Source organism: Nothoprocta perdicaria, unplaced genomic scaffold (assembly GCF_003342845.1).
Source record: "Nothoprocta perdicaria isolate Ctin4 unplaced genomic scaffold, notPer1 scaffold_324, whole genome shotgun sequence".
NCBI classification, from domain to species: Eukaryota; Metazoa; Chordata; class Aves; order Tinamiformes; family Tinamidae; genus Nothoprocta; species Nothoprocta perdicaria.
In genome coordinates, this window is record NW_020455560.1 from 590,665 (window position 1) to 603,843 (window position 13,179).

General features: G+C 40.1%; 1 protein-coding gene across 1 annotated transcript in view; it reads right to left on the minus strand.

Moving 5' to 3' along the window:
- ITPR2 (inositol 1,4,5-trisphosphate receptor type 2) overlaps nt 1-13,179 on the minus strand; it is a 240,023-nt gene that overhangs the window by 123,758 nt on the left and 103,086 nt on the right. Inside the window, exons 26-30 of the mRNA XM_026043261.1 lie at nt 11,220-11,393; nt 6,754-6,843; nt 6,485-6,610; nt 5,062-5,184; nt 3,779-3,979 (exon numbers count right to left, since the gene is read on the minus strand). Of these exons, the coding sequence (XP_025899046.1) occupies nt 3,779-3,979; nt 5,062-5,184; nt 6,485-6,610; nt 6,754-6,843; nt 11,220-11,393 (714 nt within the window). The remainder of the gene's footprint in view (nt 1-3,778; nt 3,980-5,061; nt 5,185-6,484; nt 6,611-6,753; nt 6,844-11,219; nt 11,394-13,179) is intronic.

Sequence of the window (13,179 nt, forward strand, 5' to 3'; positions counted from 1 at the left end):
CTACGTTATAGATCTCTACGTTATAAGAACTTGAGCTAGAGAGAGAGAGATTAAATCCCATGTACTAGCTCACACAGAGTCTATGGCTCATCCTGTGTTAAACCAGTGTCTCTGTGTCCCTGTTTGGCATCTGAAACGAAGGATCATCCTCCCTAACCCATGCAGGTTTGGCAGGTGGCTCTTGACCCTGTAGGCGTCCTGCCAGCACTACCTCATAGAGAATACTGGTGAACGTGATAAATATTTGATTTTGAATGCTGCAGGTGCATTGCTCATCTCAGATGGTCCAGAGCCAAGTGCATGTGGGCGGCCTTATTTTAGCAGAGCTCAGAGTCAGGTTTTGTTCTGGCACTGATTTGAGCCTGGGCACCGAAAGCTGCCGGCGCTCCGTGAGCTTGGGCGCAGCTGGGACACGGCAATATCCCTTTCTTCTCTCCATCTCTCCTTTTAAGCATAAAGTGCTCTCAGTATAGAGGTGAAAATGAGTTCCCACAAGCCCTGTCTTGTATAGAACACTTCTTGGCAGAGCAGTGACCCTACATATTTTGTGAATACTGCATTTGACATATCCAAGTCTATGTGTGACATGCAGTTCTGGCATACTGAATTCAAGGGCAGAAATTAAGGTTGAGGAAGCTGTTAAGAAATGGGAAAGCAGTAAAAGCAGGGATGAAAATTAATCTCCTCCAAAAACAGAGTAGTATACAAACTCACAAAATATTTTTTACATTTTCCAGAGTTTCAAAATTCCAAATTGCAAAAATCCAAGCTTTCTGATTGTGTTTTCTTTTTCTCGTTTTATTCTTCTTTACTTGGACTTTCAAATAAAGTGAATCATGAATTCAGCCTTTTCCATATTTCTTATTCCTTCTTATTCCTCCCCCCCCCTTAGTGTTTTTACAAATTTCCGTTTTAACTTCTCCAAATATTGATATTTTTCAAGTAATTCAGAGAACGGAGAAAAGTTTTTAAAGGTACAAGAACTGGTATAGGGGGTGGATGAACTGTATGGGCTCCCAAACACAAGAATTTCATTGCACTGGCACAAAGAAAAATAAGGAAATATGAGCATTCAGAATGTTGAAAAATCATCCTGTTTCGTTTTTAAATATTGGCATATACAATTTTGTTTTTCTTAAACATTTCAGATACAAAATAATAACAAAATCTACACCAAGGCCTGTCCAGTTTTTCACTGCACTCCTCTAGCTATTTTCCATTTGCACAAGTGTTGCACAAAGGAAAGGGAAGACAACTCTTCCCAGGTTTCCTCCAAGTTATAATCGCATGTCAACTGCAGACATAATCCGTTCTGGTATGGCTTGATAAAAGGGCAAGTCAACCCAACCCCTTGTCCTTTCCTGTTCCTATCGCTGATGAACAAGGCAGAAATACCCGGAGACTGAATTGCATGGCTGGCATGCAATGGGCATGGGCACAGAAAGCATGAAGGGGGGCAAAACAATCATCATGAAGATGGTGAAAGAAGAAAATGTCATTCCTCCCTTCAAGTTAGCCTACTCTGAACACGATTTGTGAAAGAAATTCAAATGTGGACCCAAGCAGAGGAAAAAYGGTCAGTAAAAGCAGGAAGGGAAGAGAAGTACCGATATTTGACAAAGCTCTCATTGAAATCCACCAGCAGAGAGATGGGCAAAAAGCAAATAAGTAACATTTTCTTCCAATAAAGTGCATTTAAAATAAGTTAAAACTTTTATTCACATGTATTGAAGGTGAGTTAGTACCAGATCAGCTGCTGAAACTCTGCTATACCACAGATTATTGAAAACTCCGCTACCACATTGATTTGGTTCAAAAGTAAATTCTGCTTTCTTTTTGTAATAATGTTTGCACCTATAGACACTGTTCTTCCAGAAAATGCAAAGCACTCTTGCAACAAGAGAAAGTACCCTAAGAAATCTTCCACATAGGTAAACATCATTACTAGCTCTCCATAGATGCTGGAACTATGGATATTGAACAATTATGCCAAATAAGCCAGAGTGGGAACGTTCAACATATGTTATGAAAGTGCTCTTTGATAATGCTGTGTGTGCACACCTAGACTATCTTAATGCAATTAGTTTATCTCATACTGGCATAATCTACCCCCTATTTCTGATGGGCAGAAGCCCATACAAGAGTAGTTACAAGCATGCTGTGTGYTTGTACTCTATCCTGCTTTGTGCTGAGCTGATTACATGCCCCACCTGAAGGCACAGAAATCACACCCCAGCCTAAGATGACAAACTAAACCTCAGTTGTCCACTGAGAAATTGTCCCGATTCCATTCACATTCCAGCTGTTGGCCTACACGTTTCCTTCATACCAGACTGCCATTCAAATTTCACTATCACTGTTCTTTCCTTACAAAGGATACTTGCTTAACTGTAGTTTCTTACAGCTTTTCAACAGGTCACCACCTTAGCCCTTTTCCTCAAAATAGCAGTTCCTCCTCTTTCTTGCAAATTCCTGATGTAAACATCACATCTACGTTGATTTACGTTTTCATCATTCAGTCAGGTTAAAAATGTGACACGACAAATTTATCTTTATACTATCAAAGATCACTAGTAAAATGTATTTAAGTTGAAGAAAATCTGAAAACTTTTTTTGATGAGAATGTAAAAACCTACACAGAACTGAGGTTGAAGGGGAAAAAATAACACCACTGATGCAAAAGTATTCTTTGAATTATGTAAATCAAGGGCTTGTATTTGATATTACATGTTAAAAAACATCAGTCAAATTGAAAAGGTTGGCATGGATTTCATTAAAGGTTATCCATGTAGGCTGAAGTTTATTTTCTTAATTAGAGGTTAAGAAACTCTCTGTTGCTGTGACAAGAAATTTCAGAGAGTTTTAGTTCTGTTCACATCACATCCAGAGCTTCATCTCTGTTTTCTTCCTGAAGTTGCCTTTCCAAAAGAAAAGACTGCACTTTGAAAACTAACAGAAGTGTTGCTTGGATTCTGAACCCACCTAGACTTCTCACTGTATTCAGTTTTATTCTCCTATTACTCTCAGTGAACTAATGTTAGCCTAATTAAAGTTAAATGTGTGACTACGTGCAGGGTGAGGACTCCATGCACCAGGCATACTGCATAGCAAATCCAGCTTGAGGAGAAGGCAATAGGAATTTCAGTGATGTAAAAATTTATCTACAAACCACTCATTTCAATTTACCTGACCAGACTCTGAAGGCAGCTAGCTAAAGCTGGGGTAGCTCTACCAACTTGAGCAGAAATGCTCAAGGATTGTAGCAGAAGAAACAAAGGCAGAAAAAAGTATCTAAAATAGCTATGTGCTTCCTCACAAAAAAAAAAAAAAGAAAAAAAAAAAAAGTGGTTTTACACTGTTTAGACACATCCACAGAGGTAAGAGTCTTCTTTATGGTAAAAGACACAGTATGTTTTCACAGGATGGGAAATTTGGTGTGTAAATGCCATCCTAGGACACAGTACAGGAAAATGAAGGTTTGTGTAAGGAACTCAAGAGATTTCCACACTACACTTTCTAGAAATAGACATCTCTGTATCACCATGATAACACTCATCTTTTCTTTCTAGTAGTTACACAGATGGCCTCACAAAATTAGATTAAACTCCCCAAAAGTCTGCTAAAATATTCATTATTTGCAATATCGTTTACATTTCTAAAGCTATGTGTCCTACTGGTATTAACAGCCGAAGAAAGCGACCTCAAAATACTCGTATATGTTAAAAAGACACCACCTGAACAATTTGTTAATCAATACACATATGAGCCATCAACCTACCTCGGTCATTACCATGTCCTGGCATTTCTTCACGTATTTGCCATCCGCTTTGACGATGGTCTGCAGGAAACGCAGGTATTCCACGTGGCGGCCATGGGTCTCAATGCAGTGCACGAAGTGCTGCACCACCCTCTCACTGATTTCATTACACAGAAGGTAATTATTCATGAAGATGTGCCGCATGGTTTCAGCCTCCAGGAGCTAAACCGATAGAGAGGCAAACAGCCTCGTGAGAATGGCAGGTCTGTGTTGAGACCAAAGAGTTCCCAGGCCTCTCAACTAGGGAAAGGCACGTTGGAGAAGGGAGAGTGCRAAAGCCCTGCAGGGATCAGGGCAAAAGCCCTGCAGTGGATAGCTAGTAACCTTGTGGATCTGTCTTTCAGTTACAACAGGATTACTCCATGCTTCCCTAAGAGTACAAAATGCTCTTGAAGTAGGCATAAACAAAAGCCATGCACACGTGCAAGGTCAGAACACAGACCTGCATGGAGGCCATGCTCATCATCCCACCCACCATCCAACATCTCACTGAGGCAACAAGATTAGATGCTTAGCTACCTCTGGCTCCCTCTATGGACTACAGATAAACTATTGCATATACATAATCTATATTGCTCTCTTATGGCACATCTTTTTCCCCAACATGAATTTAAAAAAAAAAAAAATCTTCCTGGAATAATGTGCTCAGGACAAGTCTATACCCATAATACTTATCCTATTTCTAATAAATTTTGCTCAGTACCAAAACAGTAGCTCCTCCACGCAGCACGGTGTCAGATAATTATAGGTATATCAACACACATACTTTAATTTTAATGAAATAAATCAAAAGCAGGGAGATTGTAGCAAAAGGCCTTAACAAAGAGAGTGATCTAACAGAAGATCAAAGGTTAGATTAGTTAAGGCAAGTAAAAACATGATCAGCAAAAACATATAGGTCGGATTCTGTTCTCACACAAGTTTCACATCAGCGAATTCACAGCATCTTCTCCCCACCTGACAGTCCAGATGCGAGCAAGTTAGGATGAAAGAGATTAGAATCAAGCCAAACATGATATAATGATATTACACAGATACTTCCAGTGAACTCCATAGGTAATATTGTCTTACATTCTCAAAATGGAATATTAAAAAACAGGAAATAAAGAGTCATGATAAGAGAGAAAACAGAGAGAAGGCAGGGAAAGCATAATTTAACGTAGTTATTTAGTTAGCATTATCATTTGCCACTGAACCCAAATGTACTTTCATTTATAATATTAACCTTAAAATGAAATACTTACTCCTGGAGTTAAGAATAAATTGAGATTTTTGTGGAGAAGAACTTGATTCTGAGGATTTCCTCGACAGAAATTCTGAAGAAAAGTATGGGCTAGATTCATAACTTCATTCATCTTCTCATCACTCTGCAGAATGAAAAGAAAAATTATCAGCTGGACATACCTAAACCTACCTGTTCATCCTGCACAACATGAACTCAGCCAGGAACACTCTGATTCCCTTGGACCTTTATGTGGCAGGAATTCTCCCACTGGCAAAAGCAATTGTCCCGGTTTCCTTCAGAGTCCATGAGTGGCTACACTTTACACAGAACCCACCTGAACACAGGGAATCATTGGCAGTGACCCAATGCACTAAAGTTTCCACTTTCCTGGCCTGAGGTGCCACTGCTTAGCCTGTAGTTACCACTATTTCATTGATTTCTAGGAAACAGGGTGTTCTAGTTCTATTACTAAAAACAACGTAAAAATTGCAATATATTAGAGATACTAAACTCAGGGTAAGATTTCTTGCTCTGTTCGTCATTTCCCATTTCAAATGCTGAGCAATACCTTGATTTTCAAAAGCAGTAAATACTTGCCAGCCTGCACTGATTCTGAGCTTTTGAGAAACTGTGGAATTTATAACTATAAATGTATAGATATATATGCTTATGCACATACTCCCACAACAAATATATACGTCTAGTTTCACCCCTATTTTGTATCCCTCTTGTATAAATATTTAACTATGATGTGCTGAACCGTATCTATGAACATGCATTAATGCTAAATATTTTACCCAAGAGAGCTGAACCCTGTGTCCGTATCAAAACATTAGTGCATAGCACTCCAGAAAACTTAGCCTAGAAAGGGTTTAACCACCTTCCAAGGCTTCAAACAAGATCTAGGAAGAACATCTGGATCGTTTGTTTGCTCATTGTCATTAAATCAGAATCAAATTGTTAGCATCTTTTGAGAAGCCTATGAATGGAGATAGCAAGAGCCCTGCAACCACAGAGACAGTGAAAGGATTGCAGGCTTGGTTCTTGAATAATTTAACTGTCCATCTTATGTATCTACAAGAGCATTCACATCACTACCCCAACAGTGGGATTCAGACACCCTGCCAGGAGTTCATTAAATCTCTATTTCCTCTTGCACAGTGACTGCAAAGCTCAGGTTTGTGTTTCAGAAATGGGGTGCTAACACAGGGACATCTGGGTACCTGAGGAAACAGCAAGTGCTTAGTGAAACCCTCTAAGCAGGCAGCCACATTTGAACTTGGTAGAAAGCTAGAAAATGACATCATCATGTTACATTTCTGTCATAGTTTAGTGAATTCAGCAGAAGTCTCTTTTTCTCTCTGTTTCTTGGACCACTGTTGTTTCGGGGGCATTTCCTTTACTGACTTCATGTCCTTTACAGTAGAAATTATCAGAACCACCTTTTCGTAGGGTATCTGCAGAAGGTCCAAGACCACCAAGTGGGCGCCCATGTTTTTCAGCAGTCGTTGCTGTTGATTCCGACACTTTTTATTCTGAACACAGAGTTTGCTGAGTCGAATCAAAATCTATAAATAAATAAGCAAGTGGAAAAATAAAGTAGCAGCCACATCAGACAAAAATATAAGCAAAAACGCCACGTGTCAAAATAACAACTCTATCTACTTATTACACCAGTATGTGAAGCAAGTTCCCCAAAGCATATACCAACCTCTTTAACAATGTTGTAGTTGTTGCCTTTATTGCTGTCTATCTGTGGTTTTTTGGTCCCATCCTGTATTGGACTCAGAATATTTGACTCCTGTAACAAAGAACATATAACAAGGATCTACTGCAATTTCCTCAACAGAAAATAATTAACAGTAAGTGAAGAAGCAGCCTTACAATAGTTCATAGGGAACAGGTAGATAATGGAGAATAAAAAAAAAAAAATCAATAACCATCCACCAGTTACTGCCCAGTGATTCAAAAGATTCACATTCAAGTCCTTCCCCTGTTTCAAATTTCTGACATGACTTGAGATTGTTATTCCATGTCTTCATGCTACTGATCCTAGTGAAAAAAACCCGAGAGTAAGACCCTACCTCACAGACCAGGCATTCCAAGAAACTCAGATAATATGAGAATGGGAGCCACATGAGTATTTCAATAGTCAGTCCTTGTTCCAAACCTTTCTAACATAGCTGGAAAGATTACAGAGTCAGCTTGTGTCTACATAAAAAATGTGAAGAAAGAGCTGAAGACAACCTCTGCAGTTGAGATAAGTAGGGTGCAGTTCCTTTCAACATTACACGAACAAGTAGCATACAGAAATTAGAGATGCTCCTTCCAGAAAAAGGACTTTTCAGCTATCTCCAGATAACGAGGGAAAAGAACATAAAACAAAAACTGAAGATGCTTATGCTAAACTGTGACATCCAGTTATGATACTGCATGCTCTGGGCCTTGGCTCATAGAAAGCTCCAGCTGGATATGATAAATAAACATAGTCAGGTCAGCAAATAACTGCCTCTATCATCTTCCAACTCTCCATGCACATCCCAAACAAACAAACAAAATAAAAAAGAAAAACAAAAATATCATCACCAACACAATCCCACTTAATATACCAAAGGTAAAAGGGCAGAGATTTTTATGCTGCCAGATATGGTTAGTCGTTCTTGTCTGGAAGGGCAAAGACCCCAAAGATAGAACTTCTGATGTTGAAATAATTAAACATGTGAAAGAAAAACTGCAGGCGAACTCAAAACTCCCTCATGGTACAAGCATGAGGATGTAGACTAATCCAACAGCATAAAAAAGAACCAGCTAGGTCACTGGGTTTCTTTCTGTCCTCAAACTTCCGACTGCCTTAGTGACGAAAATGATGCTGCAGCACACACATGCAACCCTTGTGAATGTTTACACCACTTGAAATCTCCCTCTGAACTTCCTTAGCTGGTGGTGGAGATTAGGAGTCCCATAAACTCCATCTGGTCTGCATTTCCAGAGGGGCAAGAACAGCTGCACCACTTGGCCACGGAGGCTGTTCGTAACGGTGTCAGCACTGCTCTTCAGCATGGTCGTGTTGATGTATGCAACAACAGTGGATTTACATTCGTTTGGCTCTGTTAATATGCATGCTAACTTCTCCCTAGCTGCTTGAATCAATACTTGGGAAGATATTTCAGTCTCTTTGCTATAATTAACCACTCTCCGCTGCCCTGGGACCGTGGGTTAACCGAGATTAATTTTCCTGTTACCTTTATCAGTGTTCTTCCTCAATCAAAGCACCTTTATAACCCACGTGAACTATATGTCTTACCTTGAAGTGCAGATCAGCATGAAGCTGTGGAATCTAGCCTTTCTCTCAACAAAATGAAAACCTGTTTATTGAGCCCAGAAGAGTACTTCAGGGCTGCAGTTATCAGAGAAGATCATRCCCCTGGGATACCAGGGACACTCCGTTGCATATCTTGCCTTGTTAYGGCCTGTGACAGACATTCACTGTCATGCTATCTTGCTCAGTTTGCTCTGAGCACCCTTCTCTTCTGAACAGCTCTCCCCACTGTCTGCAAGTGGCGTTTGCTGAAACTCACTGCTTCCTTTCTTCAGAGGCTCCACAAGCAACCAGGGTGTCATGCTGCCTGCTTTAGGTTCCACTCTTTACATCTACAAAGGTCCCTTCCAACCTTAGTCATTCTGTGGGTAAGGAGCAGGGGCTTAGACCAGCACCCCAGTATTGTACTACAGTGTCACCCACAAGCCATTAGAGTGAGACCTGGAATTTCAGCTTCTCAGAGCTGTTTCTGGTGCTCCACCACCAAGCCATGCCACTGGGACACAAGCACGATTTCCACAGGCCACAGTACCTACAGGGACCCGAAGAGTCTCTGTSTTCAGACAGCCAAATAAAAGGTCTCTCCTTTCTCACTCAAGGCTCAGTTACGTGAGAACAATTTTAGCATTTCTGCCTATTCCTCACAAGGTGTCTAGCTTATGTCTGGCCTAACTCCAAAGACTCTTTCCTTTATAGAAAGGGATCTTTTCCAATTATAGAATTGTCATTTGCAGTTCTTATCAAGATGAACCTATAAGGTTGTAAATATTTATCACTTTGCTGTGGAGAACTCGGGCTATTCTACTTTGAAGAATCTAGTATTTCTTCCACAAATTCAATTGCTAAACTCCCATCTTATGGGGGGGAAAAAAAAAGGTAACCCAAGGACTTTGTCTGAAGGCAAAGAAATATATATATATATATATATTTTTTTTTTTTTTAAATCCTTAATTGGATCCTTTAATCCACATCTTGAAATGTGCTTCAGCGAGGAGAAAAACTGGGGGTTAATCTAAGACTGATCTGGAACGCAATTTAAGCCCTTGTGCACACTTTAATATTGTTTGGGATAAATTAAGCACAAACAAATGCAACATACTCCCAAAAGATGTAGGGATTCATCCCGCCCAGTACTGAATACTCATTCCAGGGAAGCATGGGATCCCACAAGGATACTTAGCTTCCTGAAGCTAGCTCCCTGCTTCCCCTATTGCAGTATATGACTAGCACCTTACCTCTCAAATCCTCTTTAAGATCTCAAAAAGAGTATTTGCTACCAAAAAAGCATTTTTGCTTGGTAAAAACATTTCCTGCATGTCAAAGACTAATTTAATAGGGGGAAAATAACATTCGATATTCTAAACTAGTGCAAACTGGTGCAGCTCTACTGGAATTACCAGCAGATGATCTGGCCAGATCCAGATTGGGTATTACTGCTCCAATATAATGCTCTTGCAGATCTGTCAGAGATAATATTGTCTATCTACTGAAGTTTGTTAAGCCATAGAGACCCGCTGTGATGTCTCACGGGAAAAAAATCCATTGAGAGATGCTTCTGTTTCAAGCATGTTCTTTCCCCCCACCCTTCCCGTAGTTTCTTTGCCAGCAGAGCTATTTGTAGGAATAAAAGGGACTTATTGCACTTCAAAAATGCATTCTATCCAAAAAACTTGTAATGTCCTGCAGTGATTCCATATCTTGTCTTCCCATTACCTTTTCATTCACTGAAAACAGAAAGGGCCATTTTCTATGCTAGGTGGAATTGAGCTCACAACATACAGATTCTTCCTGGCTTTCATACCATTAAATTCAGCTAAGTTATATCAGAGAAAAATTAAAACCCATATTGTCCTCAGCAATCAGGGTTCTTCCTTGAAGTGCTGGATTTTCCCTCTTATGAAGCCACAAAGAAGCTGCTTTCCCATCTGAAAAGCCAACTCTGTTTCATGGATACCTGCGAAGATGCTGGGTCTTCTCAGTGGTTTCTACTTCTCCACAATGCCCAGGCTTCCCAGCCCTGTAAAATCTCCACTTTGCTTCCAAACCCAAATTTTCCTGGCTGCTTCCTTGCTCATTTTCTTGCAAACTCCCTACCACAAAAGAGAATGTGGAAAGGGCTGCACCAGAAATTGCAGTTCTTGACCTCTCCCCTCTTCCACTGCTCAGAATGGAAAAGTAAGTATAAACAGTATAATGTAAGCCTGCTTTATCTACTATTATGCCTTACCCATAGCAACTCTTRAAATATTTGGCATTTTCTTAAGTATTCACACAGGACTTTACCTTTCAATAAGAAATAGTTATTAGCAAAAATTTCAGATTTTCATGGTACCAGATCCAAAGGTCAAAAAAAAAAAAAAGGTTTTTAGCTTTCAAAACGTCAGTTTTCTTAATCACTCACTTTCTAAGGAAAACAGGCTTACTCACAATSTTTAAAAATACAGATTGGATGGTGCTCCTTTCCTCCGGTTGCAGGAGCAACTACTGCCYGCTCGTCCACTCCTCCCACAAGACTCCCAATGTGACTGCCAAGGCATCACCCCTAGGTTTCCTCCATGGCCACACACACCGGGACTGCCTTGCTAGTCCAAAAGGTAGGCAACTTTGACACAAGAATACAGTACAGAAGGTAGCAGAAGATAATACTGAACATATCYTCAAAATGCATTTTTATCTTCTCTCATATTTAATCCTAAAGTTTGGTCAGAATACTGCAAATTCTCTCCTCGGCACTTTAATTCACCAAATCACACATTTTCTGTTGTTCACTAAACTACATACAAATACCTATGCATAGTCTAATGGATTTATTTACTTACATATGAAACAATTCAAGGAGCAAAAGGCTTTAAACCCACCTCTATTGGCTCTTCTSCCCCTTTGGTCTGATTGTCGCCTGCCTCTCCGCTCTCGTAACTGCTGCTCTTCTCAACCCACAGCTCAGATTTTTCTACCGTTAGACGTAGCTGATCAAGATCAGCCTTGATTTGCTTGTAGTTGTCCACATCTTGATTAGACACCAGCAACTGAACCTGGAAATACAGCACACTGGAAAGTTATTTCCACGGTAGCTCCTGCAGTTATGCCTGGGAAATCTGCTTGATAGTTTCCCTTCCAAGTCCCTCTCTGCAGATGCTTTATGTTTGCTGCTGTGTTTGATGTTTATGTTCCATAAACAGGAAGGTATGATGTGGACACAGTCTTTTTAGTGTCCATTCACCTTTGACAGAACTAGAGGCTGTGGTGACCCAAGGCTGCAATAGGTGCAATATTCACAACATTTAGACTCCTTCTGTCAATGACTGCAAAACATTCTTAGCACAAGCACAGCTTATCCTATCAGCACAGTACTTTAAAGGAAAAACAGGGAAATTTATGACAGGGAATCAGGACATTCAAACAGAAGTCAAATGGAGACCCAACTTTAATGATTATCTACATCAAAATAATGATTTTTTTTTCCATCACTACTATTTGAGCATAGACAGCTTTGTCTGGTTAGCTCACAGAACTGACTTTCTAGGTTCGTGTCATTTCTTACCATCTGAGTGCTTGCCTCTTAGTAAGACTGATGTTGGGGAACTTTTTTGCTTTTTTTTTTTTAGTACTGCTCCAATTGTCTGTGTGTTTTTTTTTTCTTCTCCCTGCCATTTGTAATTCCTGATTTCATGCAATCTACACATTTCCTCTCTTTGTAATGTTTTTTGTTCTACCAAGATTATGAATGATGRTATTATACAAAATACTAACACCAATCTTTATGGTAGATCAATAAATACCATTAAGCAATCAAATATATTTAAATGATCTGAGCCACAGGGCAGAGATGAMCACTGAAAGGAACATTAAAATAATGCAAAAAGTGTTTGCAAATAAGTATTCACTATTTTAAAATATGCAGTTTTCATAATCTTTTCTTTCAGTCTGATAAATTCTTGTTATTTTCAGCAATTTATAAATTGCAGTTATCCACAGACATTCACACTGCAGGCTCTTTACAGCTTTTTTGTTTGTTTGTTTGTTTTTTGTTTATTTGCCAATTAGCCTTTTCCTTCCTTTACAAAAACATGTTAAGCTGCTCAACCCTCACTTAGCTGGGAATAGCAGCTATTTATGCACCTAATTAATATCATCCCTCTTTAATGGCCATCCTGGTAGGAGGCCATTATGCAACTCTACAGAAATACTAAAAGTTTTCCAGCCCTTTATCATGCACCTGCTTTTAAACAAGAGAAACCTCCCTTTCTTATAATGTCAAGACAACTTGCTAGTGATCTTCCAAAATAAGCATGAGATGTTCTTAACATGGGTTATGGACACATGTAACAGAGACTTCTCTGTCCTCTAGCCCCATGAAACGAGATTTCCTAATCCTAATCTGAATCCACTGACACATGGAGTGTGCACACRTTATCAAGCAGACAGAAGCTGAAAACAAGCCTGCCTCTGCTGCTCTCTTTCTGCTATTTGGCAGAACTATGTCATGCAGCAGAACACAAAGCAAAAGCACCTGAMCCAAAACCAGAACTGAAAACAGCGCATTGGTACCAACCCAGTTTTACACTCCAYGGAGGTAGCTCTCAAGACAGGGGAGTCTCCCTGGTGCCACGGGGGCACTGCCTGCACGCCAGGAGGTGCTGACTCTGCCACCGGGAGATCACGGCATCACGTCTCACTGCGATGTGGGTGTCCCACCTGTCACCACGGACCTACACTGCCAGCAACGGAGCCACTGCCAAGAACCATAACTCCCGGGCACACAGCTAGAACATATGCCAGCACATATGTTCAATTCTCCKAGAAAGAAACCTCCCCTGA